Source organism: Spermophilus citellus (assembly GCF_964194105.1).
Source record: "Spermophilus citellus genome assembly, chromosome: 3".
Lineage (NCBI taxonomy): Eukaryota > Metazoa > Chordata > Mammalia > Rodentia > Sciuridae > Spermophilus > Spermophilus citellus.
The window spans coordinates 129207576-129234258 of NC_138184.1; the positions used below are offsets into that span (position 1 = coordinate 129207576).

At 41.1% G+C, this 26683-nt stretch overlaps 1 protein-coding gene across 2 annotated transcripts in view; it reads right to left on the bottom strand.

The window, feature by feature from the left end:
- Positions 1–22652, bottom strand: part of BLVRA (biliverdin reductase A) — a 41213-nt gene extending 18561 nt beyond the window's left edge. The window contains exons 1-4 of one of the 2 annotated variants that reach the window (XM_081285114.1): positions 22570–22639; positions 13432–13508; positions 11993–12025; positions 634–755 (exon numbers count right to left, since the gene is read on the bottom strand). In XM_081285114.1, the coding sequence (XP_081141240.1) occupies positions 634–755; positions 11993–12004 (134 nt within the window). In that variant the 5' untranslated portion in view covers positions 12005–12025; positions 13432–13508; positions 22570–22639. Of the gene's footprint in view, positions 1–633; positions 756–11992; positions 12026–13431; positions 13509–22569 lie in introns of both variants that reach the window. The other variant, XM_081285113.1, reaches the window with a different exon arrangement.
- Positions 22653–26683: the final 4031 nt, after the last annotated feature.

Sequence of the window (26683 nt, forward strand, 5' to 3'; positions counted from 1 at the left end):
GGTGATAAGATGTTAAGTATGCTTTCCATTGTGTTATAGGAAATAAATGAATCCTTAAGAAAAGTGGGCCTCCAAATTATCAATGGGAAAAGAACACACAGTGTTTAGAAGATGGGCTTTGGAATCAAACAGACTTGCATTCAAATCTAGCTCTTAAGATTTTCTAGCTGTGATCTCAGGCAAATTACTCAGACTTTCTGGGACTCAGTTTCCTTATCTGTAAACTGAGATTGAATTGTACTTAGAATAAAATAATGTAAGAAAAGCTCAGGGCCACCATCTGATGACTGATGTAATGATCAATTAGCATACACCTAAAGCCTTTTTGGGACAAACCTACCATGTGTTCACTGTGCCCCTTCAGTAATGGAGACCTGTGCTCATATTCTCTGTCTTTGCAGTCCTCATGAGGCACCTACTCACTGCATGTCCCAACTGCAAACCCAGCACTCTTCAGTTCTCTACCCACCCAAACTCTAGACCCTGTGGAGCTGACATGGTTCTCTTGGTTGGGGGTGGGGGCTGGCTCTCCCTTCCTTTCTTTTCCTTCTGGGAAATCTGCAGCACATGCTGTGGCCTCATCCCTCACTGTGCTTTCTACAAATTATAAGGCACAAAGCAAGCGTGAGTCACCTGGACACGAAACCGATCAAGTTCAGAAACGCTGAGGAAGGATGTGGATTCCGCAAGTCCCTCATCCTGACAGAGCCAGCTCTGCCAACACCAACCACCACCACGCCAAATTTCTTCTCGGGCTGAAACACAAGGGATTGAGGTAGAGTTTGAAGACATTCCAGGCATCTATCAGAGAACAGCAAAATAAAGGACCAGTCAGGGTCCTGACAAGCAAGTAAAGCTGCCAACCCCGGAAACCTAAGAAGCCACAACTCTCAGGGTGGGATAAGACACTCCTGGAAATGTGGGTTCAGTGATAAGTCAGCTCCACCCAAAACATTTTTCTGAGGTGGCTTCAACTATGTGTTGAAAACTTTGTGAACACCCAACAGAAAGGCTTCCATTTGGCTCTGCCTTCTTACTGCCACCTCTTCAATGAGGAGGCAGTTTTCCGCTTTAAGTCACTAAGTCTCTGTCCTCCCTGAATATGAGAACCTGATTATCTGGAAGTCATTCAGAGGCTATAGATGCTTAGTAAGACACTGGGAGATGGGGGCAAAAGGGCAAGATGTGACTTGTCACCTGACTTAGATTCAGGTCCCACAGGGTTTAACCCCTCATCGTCTCCTGAGTTCCAACCAACTCTACTGTAGATTTTTAAGACCTACTTTAAGATCTCTTAGGTATACTGCTGGAAGCTGTATGTAAATTTATTATTGAAAAGTGTCAAGTCCACTTTTTAATATTATAGAGCAAATTAATATAATACAAACTGATTAAAAACAATCTCTAATAAAAATACACATTCCTTGAACCCAGTTCTTGAATGTCTGAGCATGGACACATGGATGTCACTTCAGACTGGCCCCTTTCCTCACCTTTGAGATCCACATGTCACCACTCTCCACTCATTCTTCTCTTCCTGTGCCTACTGCTTTAGTCTTAGTTCAAGAGTCCTTCCGAATGTCTGGAGTTTTTCTAGATGTTGTCCTATTGTTTTTTATTTAATTCCATTGTGGTCAGAGACCATTCTTTAAATGATTTGAATCCTTTTAAATTTACTGAGATTTTTAAAAAAATATTTATTTTTTTAGTTTTCGGGGAACACAACATCTTTGTTGGTATGTGGTGCTGGGGATCGAACCCGGGCCGCACGCATGCCAGGCAAGCGCGCTACCGCTTGAGCCACATCCCCAGCCCTACTAAGATATTTTTAGGATCCAGGAGATGGTCTATCTTGGTGCTGGAGTGTGGCTCTAGAATGTCTCTCAAAGGGCCATGTGTTAAACTCTTAGTTCCCAGTTTGGTCTTCACTACCGGGAGGTGCTGAAAAATGTAAGTGATGGCGCCTAGCGGGAGCTCTTCCCTAGGGGTGGTCCCTTAAGGGACCCTTGTCTCTTCCTCTCTCTCTCTCTTCACATCCTGGCTGGGAAGTGAAGAGCTCTGCTCTGCCCTGTGCTCCCTGCTGTGGTGTGCGGCCTTGCCACAGACCCAGAGGCAACAGGGCCAACTGACCATGGACTGAAGCTCCAACACTGCGAACCCAAATAACCCTTTTCTCTTTGTTGTAGTTTGAATCTGGAACGTGCCCCAAAGGCTTATATGTTGAAGAATTGGTCCCCAGCTGGTGACATTATTGAGAAGTGGTGGAAACTTTAGGAAGTGGGGCCTGGTTGGAGAAAGGAGGTCACTGAAGGTATACCTTTGAAGGGTATAGCTTGTCCCTGGCCCATTGCTTTCCCTTTTTTTCTTTCTGATTCCTGGCCACCATGAGGTAAGGATCTTTGCTCTGCCACATGCTCCCTACTGGGATGTTCTGCCTTGCCACAGGCTCAGAAACAATGGAGCCAAGTGAACATGGATTTAACTCTCTGAAACCATGAGCTAAAATAAACCTTTCCTCCTTTGTTTTTCTAAGGTACTGTGTCACAGTGATGGAGAGCTGACTAACTCTCTGAGCTGATTTATTTATTCTGGGTATGTTATAGTAATGGAAAGCTTAACTAACATACTTGGTAATGTTTAGGGCACACTTGAAAAGAACATTCTTTTTCTGCTAATGTTTGGAGGAGTGCTCTATAAGCCTGTTGGATCAAGCTGTCTAACTGCATTGTTCAGGTCTTCTATATTCCTGATTCTCTACTTGTTCTATCAATTATTGAGGGGCAGCAAAACCTATGAACATAATTGTCTTGTAGATCTGTGTAGTTATTCTTTCAGTTCTATCAGTTTTGACCCACATATTTTGAAGCTCTATTATTAGATATTTATTTGTTTAGGATGGTTGCTATATCTCTTGATTGACTCTATCATTCTATAATGACTATTTTTATTCTTGATAATTTTTATATTATTATATCCTGATAATTTTTTGTCTGATATTAACAATCACTCCTAATTTTCATTGAATAGTATTAACATGGTACATTTCCCCCATTCTTTTACTTTTAAAATGTGTTTTTACATCTAAAGTGGGTTTATTATAGGTAGCATATATTCAGGTCTTGCATTTTAATTCACTATAACAATCTCCACCTTTTAGCTAAGGTGTTTTGACAATTAAATTTGGATCATTGATATGGTTGGGTTTCAATCTAAATCCAATCCAAATCTTGCTAATTTGTCAAATTGCCAATCTGTTCCTTCCTCCCCCTTCTTCTGCCCTTTTTTAGATTAACAGAGTACTTATTTTTTGGTTACTTACAAAAAAATAACTGTGATTTTTTTAAGAGGCCACTTAAAAGATTTTTTATTGTATATACTTTACTCTTTACTTATCACAGTCTTCCTTAAAGTAATATTACAACACAACATATGTAAGAACCTTGCAATAGTATTCTTGGATTTCCTCTTTCATGAACTTTGTATTGTTATTACACAATTAACTTTGACATTTGTTATAAACCCCACAAGATACCAGACAGGGTTTTATCTGGAAAAGAGAAAAGATTTTATATGTAGTCATGTGTCACTAATAATAGGGATCTGCTGAGCAATGCACTGTTGGGTGATTTCATTGTGGTGCAAATACCAGAGTGCACCTAAACACACCTAGATGGTATTGCCTATCGCACACCTAGGCTCTATGACATAGGCACCATCATATATGCAGCCCATGGTGAAACTGAATGCCATTATGCAGTACATGAATGTATTCCAAGCTAAAGATTAAAGGCTTACATAACCCTTGCATTTCCTGAGATGTTAAAGCTAGAGAAGCCAACACTATCTTCCTGCCATATGGAAACAAACCAAGTGATTCTCCAGAGTCTACCCAGAAGCAAAGATATGTGGAAGGCACATGTAGCCTCTCAGGGCCTATAGCTTGGGAGGGAATGATTCCTGCTGGCTTTGGCTCACACACTGACTGGCACTGATCCTGGCTATGAGTAATAGTGTCTCTGTTTTCAGTTTTCCAAGTCTTCCGGGAAGGCTTCCACCTGGTCAACTTCACATATAAAAAGGGGACTCTGGGAAACATAAGTCCAGGCTTGTCTTCTGTCATAATACCCAAATGAAAATAGGCAATTTAACCCAGTAAATCCCTTTTGAGTTCAGTCTAGTTGTTTTTTGACAGTTTCATTACCAAAAAAGCAGTGAGACAGTCTCAGAGAAACATGTCAGCCAAAATACATTTCCCTGATTAAACATTTATTTCCTTTTTAACAAAGAAAAGGAGACAAGCAATTCTCTTTATAGGTTAAATATTTATGGCATTCCTAAGATTAACTACTGAATTACTATATTCCAGGATAATGAGTTTCTGCTAGCTAAAAACAAAACAACAACAACAACAACAACAAAAAAAAAAACAAAAAAAAAAACTACAAGGTTAATAAACAGTTCCATTATCTATGAGTAAGCTAAACTGCTTTCTTCATCTTATTAACTAACTTGTACACAGAACCTGGCTTGTATAATGTGCCAGATTGCACTATGAACTGCTTCTGGGTTTGGTTTAGGTATTGTTCTCCAAGACAAGATACGGGAACAAGATGTGGAAAATACTGATTTCTTAAAAGTTGAGTTCTTCTTAAGGAAAGAACTTTATTTTTGAGGAAAATCACTGCCAGAGCCTCTTCATCTTATGTAAGGCCTCTTCAAAGCAAAGGAAACTGCAAATCAAAGACCTGGGAAGGACTGGAGGTGTAGCTCTGTAGCAGTCACTAAAACTTTGGGGCTAGAAACCAGAGGCAAAGAAAAGGGGAGGAGAGACAAGTGTCAGGAGGGGAAATGCACACAAGTTGTGAGGAGGCTAAAGTTTGCAGAGAAAGGAACCAGTAAAAATGCCCCACAGAGGAGAGAGCAATGGACTTCCAGAGAGCAGAATGTCTAAAATTCCATTTGTAGTTGTCTTCTGCTGTCTTAATTATCTTGTAAAACACCACTATGGAGGTGGTATTTTAAGAAATAAAGAAACAGGGGTAGTTTTGAGATAGGGACACATCTAAGGGTCAGTAAAGTGACTAAAAAAATGAATTCAGGATCAAATCATATTCACAGAGTGAACTTGCTCCCTTATCCTAGGACAGAGAGACTGGTGTTTGGCACTTCCAGACCTGAAAATAGTATTCACAGAAAAGTTAGGATTCAGAGAGTGCATTCTGCCAACTTAGAAAGATTTTTGAGGTGAAAAGTTTAGAAGAAAATAAAAAATCACTGTAGAAGAAATTTTAAGGTGTGAGACATGAAGGCCAGTACCAGACCACTATTCTGGGAAGGGGAAAGACAATTTGAAACAAGGAAAAAAAAAAAGCTAGTAGTTTTTCATCCATTGTTTTCAAAGATGAAAAAGCATCTGGTTGGGCGAGGGGAAACAAGTACAGTCACAGGTTGCAGAAGGGAGAGTGCTACGCTTTGGATCTGAAACATCATCCAAATGCCCATGTGCTAAAGGTGTGGTCCAGCCTCTGGTGCTATTAGCAAGAGGTGGAACTTTTAAAAGGTGGTACCTAGTTGAAGGAAGCTAGGGCCCTGGGGAAATACCCTTGAAGTGATTATTGGGCCCTCTGCCCCTTTGGGTCTCTCTGATTCCTGGCTACCATAAGGTGAATAGGCTTCCTCTGCCACATGTTCCTGCAATGGTGTACTATGCTGCCATAGGCCCCAAACAATAAGGCCAAGCAAACATGGACCGAAACTTCTAAAACTGTGAGCCAGAATAAACCTTTTCCTTTAATTAGCTTGATTTTTTTCAGGTATTTAGTCATAGCAACTAAAACTAGCAGAGAGAGATAAACAAGCAACCGAATTTATAGAGACCAACTTGGGAAAATTCATCACAGCCTAAAATGCAAATACTGTTCACTCTGGTAAGTCCATCTGTGAGAATGTAGCCTATAGAACTTATTGCAGCCTTGCTTATAACAAGCAAATGATCAAAACAACTTATCTGTCAGTACAGGAGACTGGTTGCATAAGTTATGGTATACCTGTAAAATGAAATATTACACAGCTATAAAAAAGAAAATGAAAGTTCTTTAAGTATGGAAAAGGATTGCTCTTAGCTGCCTAATACGCCAAAGAATAAAGAGTTTGCTTGATATGCTGCAGCAGCTAGGAAGACTTGATTTTTTTAATCCAGTTCCACCCTTAACTATCTGTGTGGCCTTTAATCTGCAGAGACTCAGGTTCTTCCCCTACTATCTCTCTCTTCTTATAATGTTTATTTGGGAGATAAACATCTGGTTGGGCTCAAGAATCATGGGATCACTCTAGCCAATGGTTACTTACGCCTTTAAGCTCAGCTAAGACCCACATCTGTTAATGCTCCAGCAAGCAACTGGTAGGTAAGGACTGTTAAGGAATTATAAGCCCTTCAGAGCATCTGTTCATGGAGCTGTTAAAATCATGTTTAGATTTTCTACCATGTGTAATGCTAAACAGAGATCCTCTATTTTGAACTTAATACCATACAGAGTGTTTTTGAAAAAAAATAACAAGAACTGCCCACCAAGATTTATTGCCAGGTATAAAAGCGAAGAATAGTTTTGTACTATAATTGTTGTTTTTTAAAAAGGGGAGAAGTTAAAGGAAAAAAAAATGTGTGTTGTATTTGTTTAGAATCTCTCTTAAAGGATAGTCAAGAAACCAGTAACACTGCAAGTGGTGACACGTTCTCATTGGGAGCATAAGACCCAGAGCACCTGGGCAGTGGGTAGGCGGGATGAGGATTTCTCATAGTTTTTTTTTATCCTCTAAAATTTTGAAGTATGTGATTATATTGTTTACCAAAAATATAAGCAACCACTTAAAATAAATACAAACACCAAAGGTATGTTCTCTGCAGCTGGCAGCACCTTCGGCTCACTCTCCTCTATCTTCCTGAAGCTCCCTCAATAGTGCTTGATGTCCTCTGCTGTCCCAGCTCTGGGGCTCTCTGCCCCTGACCAGGAACCCCAGATCACCTTCCTCACACCTGTGGGCTACAACTGTTGCCTCCTCTCATCCCTCCTGGCTCCACAGCCATCTGAGTTTCACTCCCACACCTCTGTTTCACCAGGACATGATCCACACATAGGTCATCTAAAAACCTTCTCGCTGCTGCATTCAAGAGCTTCTCAGCCACACTCTCCTGGACCTCACACACATTGGTCCTTTTTAAAACTTACTCCTTCTTCATCTTCTGTTTCACAGTACTGGAGTTTTCCTTTATACTTCACCACTTTCCTTCTTCATCCCCCTAGGTACACATATCTTCCAAAGCTCAAGCCTCATTCATCTCTCCTTTTCTTTCCTCCATATTCCCAGAGTAAGGGCTCCCTCATTTTTAAAGCCCCTGAGCATCTCTATGATGAAAGACTCCAACACCTTGAGCTGTAGGCCAACCTCCTCTACCAGCTCCAGTTCTCTTCCTGGCTGTTTCATCCTGACCTGGCCTCTCCCTGCTCTGATGAACTCCCATCATCCAGCCCCTCTGACTGCCTGTCCTCTGAACTTGTGTACAAAGGCCAGAGGCCCCATGATCCTATCAGGCACCCGGCCTGAAATGTTTGTGATTCCTGCCATAGACAGGAATCTGAGCTCACAGGGTGGACTGGGGCTGAGGATCTTCCTGTCCTTGCCCCCTCCAGCTAGCCTCTGAATCACAGCAAGTCTTCCCTGGAAATTCTGCTGTATGATTTCTTTCCTCTACATTTTCACTGACCACCCAACCTCTGGACTACGTTATAAGATTACTCCACAGCTTCTGAATCATCCTGTTGTTTAGTCAACTAACATTCAATGATGATATATGACAATACTAAGATGAATCAGGCACGCAGACAGGTATATTTGAAGTCAAGAGAACAGAAAGAAATTTGAGAAGAGATAAAGGGCAATGGGAGTTCATGAGATGGAGGTGTCCCTCCCAGAGAGCGGGCTTCAAGAAAATTTTTCATGCAGCAGAAATGACATGAGAACTGGATAGACAGGATTAGCCGAATCTAGACATGAATAAAGGTATTCATAGAGTCATATCAGGACTTAATTGCCGTCCTGCCTCTTAATACCCTGTTTCTTAGACCAATTTACATGATGCTCATTTCCCTCAATCATAAAACATTGGTAATAATATATTTTGCTCAAAAGCTTTCTGTTAGGCTGAAATGGGTGTGTAATGTTGTATCTCGGAATACAATATGGAGTGGGAAAATAAGAAAGGAGGATGAGATATAAACTGTAACAATATACAATGATAAATTAAAGGTATATCACACAATGGTTGCCATGGGTTTTGAAGAGGGGGAGTTGTGACCACAAAGCGGCAACAGAAAGGAAACTCTGGAGTGAGCTTCTGTGCTCTGACTGTAATGGTTACACAAATTTAAGCATGAATTTTAACTGATGGACCAGTGTGACCCCGAAAAAGGTCAGTTTTACCATATGTAAATTTATAAGGTATTTACACAAAAACAAAAATGTTTTCATGAACATACACAAACACAAAGCTGTCTTTGGCAGGGTGAAAACTGGGATGGATTAAAAACAATGCAGTGAGGGCCTCGCACAGATTAGTAAAGACAATGTGCCATGCACTGGGGAGGAGGACTGTCCTTTGTGTCTGGGACAGGAGAGAGAAAGAGCCACAGGAGGGTAAGTAAGTGAGGAAGTGATGACGAGGCAGAAAAAAAGAGACAGTTTTGAAAAATGTTATCAGCAAGTCCCATGACTTTTTTTTTTTTTTTTTTTTTTAACCATTATAGCCATCAAGCCAAGTTTGGCACAGTGTGCTGTGACATAAATTTGGGGACTGACTTAATTAAGGAAAGAATTTACAGCATTTGGAAACTGGCTGTTGGAGTGCAGTCCCCGAAGGGACCCCACAAGGAGAAGTAGATTTGGGATGGAAGAAAGGCAGCAAGCACAGCTTGGGCTAAAACGAGTTTGGGGTCCCTGTGGAACTTATAAATCAAGATGAGTAACTGGCTGCTGGCTGTATAGATCTGGAGTTGAGGCAAAAGACCTGCTTGAACAATTCCACTTGGACTTTTCTAACTATACAACTGAAAAGGAAAGCTGTGGGAACTGATGAGTATCTCCCCACCCCTGGGGCCACAGGTAGGGTGAGAAGTACTCTGGGAATCACAGACTCTTAAAGAGTACGCAAAAGAGGAGCCTAGGAAAGAGTGTGAGAATAAGTAACCAGAGATACAGGCAGAAACTCTGGGGTATCAAGGGGACATCTGAAGAAGAATGTGGTCAATAGTTGTACTAGGTAGCTTTCTGGCACTATAACAAATACCTGAGATAATCATCTTCTAAAGAGAAAACGTGTATTTGGCTCATGATTTGGGGGTCTCTCTAGTCTATGATCAGTTGGCCTCATTGCTTTGGGTCTGTGGCAAGGCAGCATCATGGAAGGAATAAGTAGTGAAGCAAAACCACCCACCTCATGGCTAGAAAGCAAAAGAGAGAAAGAAAGAGACGAGGGTCTCACTCTCCTCTCTAAGGGCATGCCCCCAGTGACCTGAAGACCTCCTACTATACCCCATCTACCAATAGTGCCTTGCTGGGGTGCTATTGGCGGACAAAGCTTTCAACACATAGGCCTTTGGAGGACATTTAAGATTGAAACTATAGCACTAATATCAAATGCTTTCAGAAAAGTTGCCACCAAATTTGGTGATATGGAGCCCATGGGCAACCTTACTTACCCTCAGACCCAGAGCTGTGAGAACAAAGTTAGACTATGGAAGGATTGTATATAAAAGGGAAGCAAGAAGCTCCTTTTTACTTAGAGGAGGACCCAAGCCTAGGGATGTTTTTAAAAGTTTTAAGAGGTTTAAAAAAGTTATTAAAGAAGAAAAAGTTGTAATTTAGGACAGAAGAGATGAGTGACAGAACCAATACTAGGCTAGGGTATATGAGCTTAATAATGCAGAATTTTTGCTGTTTCTTCAGAACTTTAAAGACCATGATAATCAGAGTCAGTCCCATGGAGAACCATAGGAACCTTCAGATAAGGTCAGGGGCATAAGAGTATGGTCAACAGAAGTCAGCCCCTGCCAGAGGAGGGCTGGTCAGGATAAGGTAGTGGTAGGACTTACTTCTGACTTTTGAGTTCTGCACTAGATATATGTACTTAAATTATTATAAAAGTAAATTTTTATACAACTTAAAGAGATCATCAGTGACCCCGACAAGCCTCATTCAGCATAACAGTAGGAAAAGAAGCCAAACTATAATATGAGAATGACTCAAGGATGAGAAAATAGGGACATTACCTATGGTGATCTCGTTCAAGAAGCCTGCCTCAAAGGGGAGAAAAGCAGAGTGACAGATGTTTGTTTTGCTTTGAAGACAGCAAAAACTAAAGCATTTTGAATTACTGATGAGAAAGACCTAGTAGAGGAGAGGTGAACAATGCAACAAGATACAGGAAATGATTAGGAGGCAGTGGAAGGTCTGCAGTCTCAGAGTAATGGAGAAGGGTGTGCATTTGTCAGAAATGTCGTAGATGCTGATGGAGGCTACTCAACATTCACTCACTCTTCTTAGACCCTCTGGCCTAGGTGAAGCTGCTCTAGGGTAGACCTGTCCAGTCTAAGCCAAGCAGTAAAATCCCTAGTCCTCAGATACAGTGATTGTTCCCAGAATGGACATGTGGCCTGATGCTGGCCAACAAGACCTAAGGAGGCATTTGGTGGGGATAACAACTTAGAAAAAAAAAAGTGGTTCCCTCTTTTCTGAAAGAGCTGCAGGAAGCCACTTCTTTCTTTTGCTGAAAGGGAATGAGAACGTGTGTAGCCCCAATTGCAGCTGGCAGCCATCCAATAACCACAAGGGGGAAATGCCCCTAGGATGAAGACAACACTTGGAGGGAAAGCAGAAAGCTGAAAAGATCCTGTATCCTTCATAATGAGCCACTGGATCAATGGGCCCTAGAGCCTGACCTTCAACTGGACTTCTAGGAAAAGAGCCACATTGGTTGGGGTGTGCAGTATTCACAGCCTCTCTCACTGATAAACATCTTTTCCTCTGTGACTAAAGAACAAGACACTTAGCTGGGGTTGTAACTCGGTGGAAGAGCGCTTGCCTCGCATGTGTGAGGCACCGGGTTTGATTCTCAGCACGCATATAAATAAATAAAAAAATAGAGGTCCATTGAGAACTAAAAAATATTAAAAGAAAAAAAGAACAAGACACTTGAAGAGGCAGGAATGAAGAGAGATGATGTCACATGGAATGTTTACATTTTTGTTTGTAAAATAAAAAGTGATCTAAATGCTAAGAATGGGAGGGATCTGTAAGGAGTACAGAGCTTAGGGGGAAAGATGAAAACCAGACCAAATTGCCCAGAGAAACAGATCACCACTCCATGGAGACAATCTCTGGGCTTGCCTAAGTAGATGAGCAGGACAGGGGGGAAAAAAGTTGGGGGCATCAGTGAAATAGTAGGGATGAACTGCAGGCTAGACTAGGGAGGGAGTGAAAGCAGGAACGAGCAGGAATGAGTAGATGAATAAAACAAAGGGGTAAAGATGCCAGATACCTTCTTGGATCAAAGAACAGGAAATGAGAGCACCAAGAAGACAATGCAAAGACAGGTCCTAGTAAGCAAAATCAAGAGTCCCCAGAATAACATAAAGCGGGACTGTGAGTGCAGCACCCTCCCCACCCTACTGCCACCCTGCTCCTGAGTACTATTCCAGAATTAGATGTAGTGAAAAATTTAACTCTAACTGAAGGTGGATGGACATGGATAAGAACTCCAGAGGGGCCTCATTCTTCCTACATCACCCAGAACCAGGTGCACATCAGTAGGATGGAAGAGAAATGTTTGCAAATTTGTGTTTCTGAAAGCTCTGTGGGGAGAAAGGATATCCTGCGGAGGAAAAATAAGGAACATTGCAATAAAAAGCATCTCTTAAAATGGTTTTGGTAAAGGACTCACCTCTGCATTCATCTTGGTCTCTTCCTTCAGTGGCTGTGAAAACAAAAGCAGAGGTTCAGGACCCTAATGGTATCACCCGAACTCCATACTCCTTCATGCTAGCCCACTTCCTCCTCCACTACTTCCTGTCCCACCAGTCCCATCTTCCCCTCCTTGTGCCCACCCACAGGGTATCCAGGTGAGTGTCTTCTGTACTGAGGCTGGTGGTGGCCAACTTCCCTGGGACATCATAACAGCAATGTTTCTTACAGAAGGGCATTTCCAAACACCAGGTCCCTCTCCTACACTGGAAGAACAGCTGGAAACATGATGCCTCCATGAAAACCATGCATTTCCCAAAGTTGATGCTTGGAGAAGACAGTTTTTTATTTGGCTTTCTTTTATGAATACAAGCAAGGTAATAAAATGTACTTCTTTTTTTCTGTCCTAGTGAGTTCCCATAGGACTTAAATATATTATGTTAAAAGAACAGCTTGGAGGCTACTCTGAACCCTTAGCATTAAGAAGGAACAAGGGAGCAAACAGGTGAGCAGGAATCAGAGGTACGAGGAAAGAAAAGGGACAATAAAGGGAGATAGAAGAGAGAAAGAAAAGAAATAAAAGAGGAAATGTTGGGCTGGGTTGTGGTTCAGTGGTAGAGCACTTGCCTAGTATGTGTAAAGCCCTGGGTTCGATTCTCAGCATGACAGAAAAGTAAACAAACAAACAAACAAACAAATAAAGTCCATCAACAACTAAAAAAAAACTTTAAAAATAATGTGACGGGCTGGGGTTGTAGCTCAGTGGCAGAGTGCTCGCCTAGCACGTGCGAGGCCTTGGGTTCGATCCTCAGCACCACATAAAAATAAATAAATAAAGGTATATATATATAAAACAATGTGACATGGCATAACAGTGGTAGCAAATTTCAATGTATTTCTGGGACTGTTTATTGAAAATGTCTATTTCGGGCTCCACCCCAGGTCTGGCCCAGAAAGCCTGGAGGGGAGGGGAGGCTAACAATCTGCATTTTCATCAGGCATCCAGAAGACCATGTACAGAAAGTCAAAAGTCACTCTTGAATAAACACTAGAATTTTAAGTATAACAGAGAGAGATAAAAAATTAACTTCTCATTCATTTTTTTCAGAGCTGCTAGGTTTGCTACTTTATTTTAACTAAGACTTGGCAGGTAAGGGCAGGGCAAGTGGATAACCAGAGGTGATGGAGGAAGGACTAAACATACCTCTCTGGCCCCTCCACCTGGGTGTGATGTCCAGGAGGTCAATGGGGAGAAAAGGGACTTCTATGGCTTGTGAAAAAGGAAGGCTGAGGTAACCCTATCCTTGGCCTAGCCCTGCATGTGATCTTGCTTTGGTTTGGTTTGGTTAAGCACAGGGATGATAATAATCAAATAACAGTGAAATGGGATAGATAGCATCCATAAAACCACACTACCACCTTGTTGGAGTTGGGGATGCAATCAGTGGTGAAGCGCTTGCCTAGCTAGTCCTGGGCTCTGGGTTTGATCTCCAGCACTACAAGAAAAGAAAAAACAAAACAAAACAAAACAATTGACTCTGGGAAACTCACCCTAAGACCACCTGGGGAAGGCTTTATGTTGAGAGGAACATGTTTCTAGCCTTCTCCTCCCTTCTCTTTTCCCACTTCTCCTTCCTGCTTTGAGAGTAGGTCTCATGATATGGTCAGCACACATGCTGTCTTTTCTTCTGCAACCTGGTGCCTTTTCCTATCTCCTAGCAAATATTTAACACAGGATCTTGCTAGAAGAAAACCTCAAAAAGCAGAATGTGACAAAACGAGTAGATTTTCTTCTCAGATCCCAGGAAGTCAGAGTAAATGTGTTGTCTTCTTATGCATAAAATACCTCAGAATGATGACTAACACACTGAGAGCTGGGGGGCATGGGAGGAGGCAGGACTACATGAAGGGTGTATGTGGGACAACAGTCTGGACCATTGAGGCCCTTGGAGAGCATGCTGTTTGCCCTCCCAACACTCTGCTATGCTTCACTTCAAGAACTTAAAAGTTCCACTGGGCATGGGGATGCATACCTGGAATCCCAGAGACCAGGAAGGCTGAGACAGGAGGATAGAAAGTTCCAGACCAGCCTCAACAACTTAGTGAGGGCATAAGGACTTAGCAAGACCTTATCTCAGAATAAAAAATAAAAAGGGCTGAAAATGTAGCTCAAAGCAATCCCCAGAACCGGAAAAAAAAAAAAAAAGAACTTTAAGTTCCCTTGAAGCTTATATGTGAGTGAGGTGTCAGATAAGAAAATACACAAAATATGTAGAGGCTGATAACAGCTGTGTGCCTATTCATGTCAGCTGCTTTATATCTAATCCTCACAGCCTTGGAAAAAAAAAAAGAAAGAAAGAAAGAAAGAAAAGAAAAAAAAAAACTAATTCCATTTTACAAAAGAGGTACCTGAAGTTCACAGAAAGTAAAAGCACTAGTAATTCCACTGCTTCCCATTCTGTCTCCAGCCCACAGACCATACTTCAGAGGAAATGACTAAATTACCAGGCATCCTCTGTCCTCCTGAAAACATTAATACCATTTGCTTTCCCTTTTTAATAAGAACTTATAAGTAAAGCTTCTCCCTACTTATGAACTTTACTGTTCTCCCATAGAACCCGAGGAAAACAAAACAAAAGGAAAAAAAAGATAGAGGTTTAGAGAAATGCAGATGCATGAGAAAGAATCCTACCTAGAAATTCTACCACATTTAGGCATCGAGGGGTGCCACCTGAGATGAACTGCACTACTAGGGCATCCTATCTGGTGCTCAGAGAGCCTTGAGTGACTGGAAACCTGCCAGGGTCACATAACTACAAAGACCAGCCAGATCTTTCCTATGTCCTTTCCTCTCCAGTTTTCAGCTCCCGCTATGATAAGATAACACTTTCAGGCCGGACAGCAACCCCAGACCAGGCTCCACCTTTCAACATCAACTGTACTGGGATGTGAAAAGTCCCCAGAGGCCCATGTGTTAATGGTGTGGTCCCAGTCTGTGGTGCTCTGGGGAGGTGATGGGACCTTGAGGAGGTGGGGCCCAATAGTAGAAGTTAGGTCAGTGGAAAAGGATACTGGGACCCTGTCCCTTCTATTCTCCCTTTGCTTCCCAGCTCTGCCATGTGCTCCCACCAAGATATACTGCTTGCCACAGGCCAAAAAGCAACAGGCCAATCAACCATGGAGTGAAACCTCTGAAACTGTGAGCTTTGTAAGTTGCTTATCTCAGGTATTTTGTACAATGGAAAAACTGACTTGAACACAATACTCTACCTGCCCGTCACACACCTCTCTTTCCTTTCTTCCCCAGTGTCCTTCTGAGACCCATTCAAGTTAAACAGAATCCAGGAAAATTTTTATTCTATATTTTAATAGATCCTAAATCATTTAAGACCTAATCCTATAACAAGAAGTTTTAGGCTTGTATAGGTCTTTTTTAATTTCAATGGTTTAATATTTATATGGTCAAACATGAAAACATTTTAAGTTGTCTGACTTTTAATATTTTTTTAAGAATGATTTTCCCAAGAGACCGTATAAACAACTTCTTTATTTTCCCTTAGATTTTTAACTTTCCTTTTTCAGGGTAATAGGAATGCATTTATTAAAAGGGATAGGAAAGGAGAAACGGGACACTCTCGGTGGAGAGAGGGATGTCCTTTCACAGAGGATAGGAACCTAGCTTTAATTCTTTTTTAAATTTCGTCGTCGTCGTCGTCATCATCATCATCTTATTATTTTCAGACAGGGTCTCACAGTTGCTCAGGCTGGCCTCATCATCATCATCTTATTATTTTCAGACAGGGTCTCACAGTTGCTCAGGCTGGCCTCAAATTTAAGATACTCCTGCCTCAACCTCCCTAGTAATTGAATTACAGGCCAGTCCAGTTTGTGTGTTTGTGTGTGTGTGTGCACGCACGCCACTATGGATTGAATCCAGGGCCTTAGGTGAGTGTTCTACTACTAGCTACATCCTCAGACCACATTTTAATTTTTTTTTGATAATATAAATATCATTTATTAATCATATATAATATGGTTTCCCAATGTAAGGTAACAGGCACAATCACATGTGTATTCTTGAGATTTATTTGTTTCTCGTTAAAAATTCTTATACCTATTCATATGCTCGCCACTATTAATCTTTCAACAAAGCAGTCCTGCTCTAATGATATTCCCTAAGCCTCAATTAGATAAGAAGGCAACATGCCTCATTGAGGATAGTTCTACAACCGGGTGTCTGGGTGTGATGCTGAAGGCCTCATTCTGACATGTGTAGGGGTTCTGTATTTGGGATTGAGGTCTCTGATAGCTTCATGACTGTGGCATGCTTGGTGGCTAGGAAGTTTCTGTGCAAGACACAGAATGCCTGGCCGCTGGGAAAACTTCTGTGACACATTTTAATTTTTTAAATCAATCTGAATTGTATTTTGACTTTTGGCATGAGACTCTACTCTTACCAAATACTGTTAATTGAATTATTAATTGAATATTTCATTCTTTCTCCCAGTGACTCTATACTTAAATTCTTATTAGTAGTTATTCTTTCTTTCACTGCATCTGCTATGCCATGAGGTATATTCCCATGCCTATAATTCATATACTAATCCCTAAGACTGTGGCTATACAATGTGTTATACCTGGTCATTCAGGTTCTCTCATTAGTCTTATTCAGCATTCTTATCTCTTTTTGCTTGCTTAGATCTTTGGATGAATTCTACAACATCTCTGTCAAATTAAAAAAAAAAATCCATTGGGACAATAACTATAATTACACCAAAACTATAAATTACATTAGGGTGAAATAAGCCTTCCCATCCAGAAACATGATATAACTTTATTAATTAAGAAAATTGGGGCTGGGATTATGGTTCAGTGGTTAAAGTGCTCGCCTGGCATGCATGAGGCATTGGGTTCGAACCTCAGCACCACATAAATGTAAAGTAAAGATATTGTGTCCACTAAAACTAAAAAAAAAAAAAAATTGAAAAAAAGAGAAAATTAATAAAAAGGGAGGAGGATGAGGCAGAGGAAAAGGAAAAGGAGAAAGAGAAAGAGAAAGGGGGGGAGGGGAAGAAGCAAGGGAAGGAGGGGGAAGGAGCAAGGGAAGGAGGGGGAAGGGGCAAAGTGGGAGGAGAAGGAGGAAAAGGAGAAGAATAATTTTGAGTTAGTTCCTGAATTATTACATAGTGACACATGACAGCTGAGGCTACACTAGTTCACTTGAAAGTTAAAAGAAAAGCAATGTAAAGCAGGATTCTCCCCCTGCCCCACATTCTGCCATCTTCTGCACCATGTCTGTTAAACAGCCTTAGAGTTTGAGCCTTTATTTGCTCTGACCCCAAAACAAAACACACTCAGGTACAGAAAGTCCAGCTGTATCTCTGGGGAATGAAGAGCCTGCCTGTGACTCATGAGACCAGAATTCTAGGCCTGGCCTAGTCACCCACCAACTGTGCAATCAAGGCTTGGGCATGTGGTCTCCTGTTGGAGACCTGTACCTAGAAAAAGGAGAGGGCAGAGGAACTTAGATGAGCTTACATGACCCTATACTCTTTCAGTGCTGACATACTATTTTGTGGTTGTTCTCTTTTGGTTTAATTTTCTTGGGTGTTTAGCTTGGTTAACTGAAGGGTCTTTGCCTCTCTCTGATTCCAAGGGACGGACAGACACAAGTAAACTAGGTCAAGCTCAGAATATCAGAATTATGAAACTGCTGCCATCCAGGCTCCAGGTGGAAAAGAGCTTGGAACTTGTCCTTGGCTTTTCCTGCCACTCATCCAAACAAAAGCTACCCCTTCCCCAGTCCTTCCTAGCCGCCCCCACCCCATCTATTCCACAATCTCCTATTCTTTCCCCTCACCATTTCAAAAGCTTCTACCTTTAGTAAAAGTGATCTTGATATAATTGGAGGGAAATAATGTAACATGTGGCAAAGTACTCTTATTAAGGAATAAATTGACATAATAATGAAACAAAGCCAGAGGCCTTAAGCAGTACTGGATGACTATATGTATATTTGCATAAGAAGGGGAGCCAGAGAAGACTCAGAGTAGAGGAAGGGGATCAAGAGAGAGAGGGAAGATAGAAGGGGGGTTACTGGGGAAGGACATCTACCAAATTATGCTGTGTCCATATATGAATATAGCACAAAGAATCCTGTCTATATACATATAATTATGATGCAGTAATTGACATAATAATAATAACAATCATAAAAAAGAGATAAAAATAATTTTAAAAAGAGAGTAAAGAAGAATAAGTGATCAAGGTGAGGGAGAAACGGAGAGAAATAGAGGAAGGGGGAATGACACTGATCAGATTATGTTGTATCATGTACAAATATGGCAAAATGAATCCCACTACTATGTGTAATTATAATGCACCAATTTAAAAACAGAGAGAGAAGAAGTGGAGTTTGAGAACCTTCATTCTGCAGAGGCACAAAGACCCTGGGGTGTTAAGGCTAGATGATAGTTCTGCTGGCCCCTGTGCTGTCCCGTGCTCTAGGAAGCTGGCTGTCTGCCATCCTTCACCCTTCAGTTTCCAGTTGGGTTTGGCCAATGAAGAAACAGAGGGTGGGGAACAGAAAGAGAAAGACTTGTATCCCACATGTCTGGCCCCACAGGGGGCTGCTTTGGCAGTGGCTGCATTCTCTCATGGCCACTGCAGCCCTGGAGAAGGCAGCTTCCTTTCTAGTGCTTCAGTTTCCTCCACCCCATCCCAGCTCAGTACCACAGCCCTCCCTGTCCCTTTAGACAAGAGTAGGGAGCATGGTCCACTGAGGGTGGTCTACCCTCTTCCCTGGGTACCTCACCAACATGTGTTGGTTCCCCTAATCCTGCCCATTTTTTGTGAAGAAGAGACCTCTAAAAAGTTCCTTTCATTTTGTGCTTTTTCCTGTTAGGATCCTAACTGATACACTTTCCCACCAAAATCTCACAGCAAATTAATAGTACATCCAGGACAAAACAGCTTCCTTAATTTCTGATTTGTCTTTTGATTTCAGACTCTCTCACATGTACAAATAAGAATTTGAAACTCTTTAGAGCATGTCAGCAATAATTTAGTGCTTTCCATTTGACCCAGTGGTTCTCACTGACATTTCTGATTGTCAGGCTAGGGGTGGCGGGTGTAAGTGTGCTACTGGCATCTCGTAGTTAGAAGCCACTAAACATTTCCCACCCCCAACACACACACACCCAACAAAGAGTTATCCAGCTGCAAATGTCAGTAATGTCAAGGATGGGTGGCTTATCATGGAGAACTGACTACAGTTGTAATATTTCTCCTCTTTCCCCTGGAAAGACCCTCTCAAGCACTTATAGTCATTGTCCCAAAGCCAGGCCACTGGCAGGAGCTATAATGAAACATCAAGGAGAGTGTGACCTTAGGTGATGCCAGGTGCTTGCCTGAGAGTTCAAGGTGAGTGACTCTCACATTCCAAATGAAGGTCTCTTTCATGGAGGAAACTGGATATTTCAAGACCTATCAAGGAAAATATGGGACAAAGACTGGAAATGCACAGATGAAATATTAGTAGTAATTATGTCTTTGAGTGGTACAGTTTTTATGATGCTGCTTCTTTTCTTTTTTTTTAATTGTAGATGGACACAATATCTTTATTTTATTTATTTATTGTATGTGGTGCTGAAGATTGAACCCAGCGCCTCACATTTGCTAGGCAAGCGCTCTACCACTGAGCCGCAACCCCAGCCCCTATGATGTAGTTGCTTAACTGCTTACCTATATACTTTAAATTTTTCTATAAAGTTTAGTATAATTACTCAAAATTCTGAAAAGAGAAAGGATGCCATATTCACTGACTCTATCTCTTGCAGCCCTAATTCCTTAATTGAATAGAGTTTGGCAGGGCAATATATCAAGGTACCCTGATAATAAAGTCCACAGCAAATTATCATACAGCTAAGTATCAGGAAATGCTCTGCTTCCTTTCAATGTCATTTATATTTGGGTAATGAATGAATGAATGAATTAAGTTGCTAAGCATAGTCTACTTCTAAATGACAAGAACCATATTACATACTAAGTTTACTTTTCCAGAGACAAATTTGAGATGTAATTACAAAAAACAATTTAGACCCTCACTGTCCTGTGTGGTAGCCACCAGATAGACACAGATGTCTATTTAAATGTAAATTAATTAAATATAGTACATTTCTTTTTTAATATTTAATTTTTAGTTGTAGTTGGACACCAAACCTTTATTTTATTTATTTTTATGTGGTGCCAAGGCATTTCTATCATCACAGAAAGTGCTATTGGATAGCATTGGCACACTTTGCTCTTTTTTCCCCATATACTCATTTCCTGTTTTTACATTTTTTCTCTGCTTCCAATTTCTGGTTATATTTATAGTTATCTGTTACCAACTTTGTTGTAAACTGCTTTAATTCACTTGTGAAATAATTCAGGGTATTAATACTTTTGAAATATCTATGTGTATATAACCCTATTGCTGGGAGGTCACCCTGAATTTTCACCATAAGGCAGAGCCAATAACTCATAATTTGAAGACGTTTTCAGGAATGTAGTTCCTTGTCACAGAAACAATCTTCAGGATTTTTATGCTTGTTGGTTTTTTTTGTTTGTTTTCAGTTTTTTCATAAATGAAAAAGTATACACTGTGCATTAATGAAAAGTTTTCAAACAGACACTATTGTTAAGACCTAATTTGAAGGAACAATAAGACATTTTCTTTGCAGAAAAATGTCTTTTTCAAATTCCAGAATATATGTCTAAAGATGAGCTTTTTTTTTTTTTTTTTTTAGAATCCTAAATATACTACTATGGTACACACAAATGGCCCCACGTGGTATTAGTGATCTATATGATCATGTAAACAGACTCCTGGATATGCCAGTGAGAATCAGGAATGAAAGTGCTGCCACAGTTTCTGCACAAGTCCTCTATCAGCCCCCAGTTCTGGTGCAGTGCTGCCTCTAGACAGAAGACCATTACAATTTGAGTATTTTATCAGATTTTACCCTTATTTTATTAAAAAAAAAAAGATTAGGAGTGATAATAAATATAGATGAAAAACTAAATACAATTAAAATAAAGTGATTATTAGATTTGACCCAGCTGGTCATGGTGGTACATACCTGTAATCCTAGCTATTTGGGAGACTGAAGCAGGAGGATGGAAAGTTCAAGGACAGCCTAGGTAATTTATTGAGATCTTGTCTCAGAGAATAAGAGAGGGGAGTGGGGGGGAGGCGGGAGACATGTGGCCAAGTGTGACAAATCTTTGTTAAGCAAATGCTAATTGCATGGGCAAGGGAGTAAAAAGAATTTTTTAAAAAAGAAAATAAATAAAGAACATGTATGAAAAACTGGAAAAACATTGATAATTACTCCTAAAAGTTCAAGTACAGTTAGAGAACCTTTCATGCCAAACATCTCTTATAATACTTTGACTACCATTTCACATCAGTGTTTTTTTTTTCTGGAATGCATAATGTAAGGAAAAGATTTGTATATTATCAATATAATCTTTTGGGAAAAAATGAGTTATATCAATAACCTCTATTTCAGTATTTTCAAAAAAATCTTGGAAATAATGCCACAGAAATTATAGTAATTATGGGGAGGGAGTTCCTTCAGGACTGGATTGCTTGCTTTATAGATAATGATGAGCTAATATTTGTTGAATCTTTACCACGATGAAAGTCCTGCTGTAAGTTACTTAGGTTTACTAAGTCATTTATTCTGCATAACCATCCAACCCAGCATTATGATTACCCATAATATTTCTGATAAGTAAACTGAGGCACCAAGAGATTACCTTAATATGCCCAAGATCTCACAGTAGTGTATGATGGAAAATTCATATGACATAATGTTAAGTGAAAAAATATCAGGGTCCAGAACAGTATATAAAGGATGCCTCAAATTTTTAAAAGTAGGATATGAACTCATTAGCAATATTCCTGAGCACTTCATGTCTAGAATGCATTTTGCAGAATATTAATTCATTTACCCCTCACAACAATGCCTATGAAACACACTTCACAGTTTCCAAAGAGGAAAGTGTGGCTAGTAGAGGCTAAGACGCTTTCCGGGAGCGGACACCCTCCTGGCATTTCAGAGTTCCAGAGTCGAGTCCTAAGTCCCCACGCTGGAGGCCCCCAGTAGAACCACTCGCTCAACCCAGCCGCCTAGACCGCAGGGAACACATACACTGCACCGGTCCCGCCTAAGGTCTACCTAAAAACCGAAACCATAACATTTAAAAATGAAATACAGATTTTTTAAAGTGTCTTGTTTATTTGAAAGAGCCCGCGGAGACTCTTGTCCTCCCGCTGGGCCCGGGCCCAGGCCCTGGGCAGGGCAGGGCAGGGCAGGGCTAGGTAGGCGGCGCCACTGCATCCCGCTCCAGCCGCCGTGGCCCAGGCCGGCGATTGGTGCTGGGCCTCCTCTGGTCTTTAAGGCCCTTTAAGCGCCTGGCCGAACGCTTTAGGAAAGTCGTGTCGTTCCCCGTCACGCACCCTGGTTCCCCCACGCGTGCCCGCCTGCTGTCCTCCGGTGCGCACCTTACCTGATGCCAGTGGGCACCGAGCTCGAGCCTCCGCGTAGCCTCCCGGCGCCGCCGCCGCTGCAGCCAGGTCTGCAGAGCGGAAGGTTGCCCGGCTCCGATTGGCTACCCCGCCGGGGGGGCGGGAGCGCCCCGGGAGGAGGTAAAGGGAGGGGTCTCCGCCGGGCTTGTTCCTCTGACTGTGCTGGATCAGCTGCTGAGCTATCTCCGTGCCCTGGCCTGCTCCGGGCATCAACTTGGGCGACGAGAGATTAGGGTCGCCTGACCCCTAACGGTGTGTCTTACCCTAGTGTGGAGGGCTTCGCAGCCTTTTTGTCCACCCCGATTCCACCGATGGAGCCGGCTAGGACTTTTTTGGGTTAGTGACCCAGGCTCCACGGAACAGGCTTATTTTTGCCCTTTGTTTAAATGTGAGAAGTGTAGATTCCTGGAGGCTAGCGATTCCCTGTCTGTGGGCGACTAGGAAATGAACACTTTCATAGGGAACGTCCTGTATTTTATCCAACAGGTAATGGCCTAAGAATAGGGACCTGGAGGGGAAGAAGCAGAGAGCAACTGGGCAGAATGTGGGGTCTAGCCTAAAGGGACTGGGGGAGACCAGGGAGAAACCAGAGAGGGGGTAAGATGAAGGAATGAAGTCTCTTTGATCTCAAAGACAGGAGTCTGACTGGTAAAGTGGACTGGCGTTTTCCCTTTATCCTGTTAACCCCCAGGTGAGGCTTTGTTGGTTGCAGAGAGAGAAGGCAAGTCTTTGTATCTTGGCTTTTATCCCCAGGTTGGATCTGTCTCATGAACCCCTACTCTTCTGCTCAGCCGCATCCTTGAGAATATATTTCAGTCTTACCATGTCCAAACCTGTGTCCCTAATCTTACTTTTCTCATTCCTTCACATTCTCAGTGACAATTCTCTCCTTCCAGTTGTTCAGGCCTAAAACCTTTCAGTTATCCTTGACTCATGGTTGCTTTCCAGCGGCCAGGAAATTGTGTTGGCTGGACTTTCCTCACATACCCATAGTCTGACCATTTCTTACATATGCTTCCACCATCTCCCACCAGGGTCATTACAGCAATATCCTCCATGGTTTCCCTACTGTTTCATCGAAAGTGATCTTGAAAAATATCAAGTCAGATCAAATCCATTTTCTGCTCAAAACTTTCCTGTCAGTTTCCCACTTGGAGTAAAAACCAAAGCCCAACATGAGCTGATCTTCCATTACCCTTACAACCTCACCTACTGCTACCTCTGGTATGACTCCCTTTGCTCCATTCACTTTGGCCTCCTTGCTATTCCTTATTTATTTATTTCACTTACTGATTATGATCCATCTCTTCTATCTATCCTCCCTTGCTCTGGCCTCTTGGGCCATGATATGTCTTTTCTTGCCACAAGAAGCATGTCATAGTTTCACTGGCAAGGCCTAGGTCATAAACCAAAATTTGTGTTCTGAATGTACCATCATTTTTAAATAAACCAAAAGGGGAAGGAGTGATTCCACAAAATGAAATACTGAATTCTGTTACTAGAAGACATGCTGGGTAGACAAAAAAAGAAAAGAAAAAAAAAATAACTTGCTGAGTGAGATTGACTCAAAGGAGTTTTCTGAAAGTCTGTGAAAGAGAATCTACACATCCTTGAAGGCAGTTTAAAAGATGTGAACTCCAAAACTTTCTTGTAATATCATGTTATCAAGATATTAGCACATTTTATGTTCAGTTTCAGTCCCTTTTTTGAATAGAAATTTTCCATTGAAACCGTCTAAACTTCTCCAACCCAGTAGGACAGAGAGAGAGTAACAGGCTGTCTTAGTCCACAATAACAGAAAATACTCACTTAAACAGGAAATATAATAGGGCTCCAGCTCCACTTCTGTCATTCTCTTTGCTCTTTCCCCACTTTGTGAAATATGATATTATTGACTCCTTTTATTGACCCACATATTATTATAAATATTCACCACTTTTATATGGCACCCCTGCTTTTTTTTCCCCTACCTTCTGGGCAACAAAAAGTCAGTGTAGTAGGTGGTTGAATTCTGTCCCTGAGAAAGATATACTGTGATCCTAACCTTTAGTTCTTCAGAATGTTATCTTCTTTGGAGATAAAATCTTTATAGAGGCAATCAAGTTAAAATGAAGTTATTAGTGTGGGCTCTAATCCAGTATGACTGGTGTTCTTAATGAAAAGGGGAAATTTGGACACAGACCTAGAAGATGGCTAGGTTAAGATAGAGAACTGGAGGGATACATCTGCAAGCCAAGGAATGCCGAAGATTGTCAGGAAAACTACCTGAAGCTAAAAAGAGGCATGGAACAAGCCATCCCTTACGGGTTTAATAGATAGCATGACCCTACTGACACCTTGATTTCAGACTTTAAGACTCCAAAACTATGAGACAATGAATTTGTCTCATTTTAAACCACCCGTTTCTGACAATTTGTTATGGCAGTCCTATAAAACTAATAGTCTTATGTATGCCAATGCCAGTTATACCTTTTATTGTAATTATGCAATTTAAGTAAATGTAGAAACCCATGAATTAATGCAAAAATAAGTTGTTTATAAGAAAATTAAGTAAGACATTTTGGAAAGACTTAATAGAAGTGGGTCATTGAAGAATTTGCTTTTGGATTAGATGTGGACAAGCAATTGTGACCTGTTGGAAGAAAAAAATGTAGGGTTCTGCACTCAAAATTACTCAGAAAGTGAAATATCTTAAAGTTCTCCAATAAAGAAATAAAAACTACAAATCTTTGATGAACCTTGGTATGGTTCCTGCAAGGAAGATTATATGAAACTGTAATCCATAGTTACAGTCTCAAATTCATCCATTGATGAACACCTATGTTGATTCCATATCTTGACTATTGTGAATAGTGTTACAATAAATTTGTAAGTACAGATGTCTCATCATCTTGCTGTTTTAATTTTCTTTGGATGTACACCCATGAGTGGGATTGCTGGATCATATGGTAATTCTATTTTTAGTTTTCTAAGAAATAGCCATACTGTTTTTAAAAATGGTTGTACATTCCCAAGAGGGCATAAAAATTCTCCTTTCTCCACATCTTCTCCAACATATGTTATTGTTTGTCTTTTTGATGACAGCCATTATAACTGGACTAAGATGATATCTCATTATGATTTTGATTTGCATTTCCTGGATGATTAATGATGTTGAGCATTTTTTTCATATATCCATTTGCCATTCATACATCCATCTTTGAGAGATGTCTATGCAGATCATTTGCTCATTTATAACAAAGATACTAAATTTTAAATTTGAGTTACTTCATGTGTACAAAATAGTAATAATACCCATGTCACACAAGTGTTATGAAATTAAATGACATGAGTATTTAAAGGGTCTACTAGTATTATATCTTTTTCTGTTGAAAGTGAGAGAAAACTCAATCTACCAAGGCTTATGCAAGAAGAGAATGTATTGACTTGTGACAGTAACAAAATTCTAAGGGTAGCATTTACTCCAGGCACAGTTGGATTCAATTTTGCAGCAAGGTCCCAGAGCTCCCTGACCCCACTTTTTTTAACTATCAGCTACTTCTTGTTATCGTAATCCTTTGACAGAATATCTCTGGGAAAATGGGAAAAGCAAATAGTTTTATATTCTCTTAAATTTAAGACCAGTGGCAAGAAGAACCTGCCTTATTCTCAGAGCCCCATAAAATAATTTATTGCACCTCCTTGACTCCAATTAAGCTACATAACTATCTTTGGGGTTGATCACTGTTCCAATGGAAAGCAATGATTTTCTTTGGAAGAAATAGGTCCAATGTGCCACATGAGGCAGGTACACTGAATAGCAGGAGGGAGTTCTATTGAGAGAACCTGGTACAGTATCAAGAGCCGGGGACATGGATTTGGGGCAACTAAAAACAGTAAACATTCATACACTGGCTCTAAGGGTGAGGCCCAGTAAGAAATCAGCATTAGCTGCCTCCTTTCAGTGTCTTGCACACTTCCCTTCTGGCCCCTGTGAGAATGCTGACTTCCTCAGTGCAGATGTTCCCCCCACTCTGCTCTTCCCTCTGCTTTCAAATATTCAGCTATTAACCCAACCAATCTGCCAGATCAGGAAGTGGAAAATGTCCTCAGGCC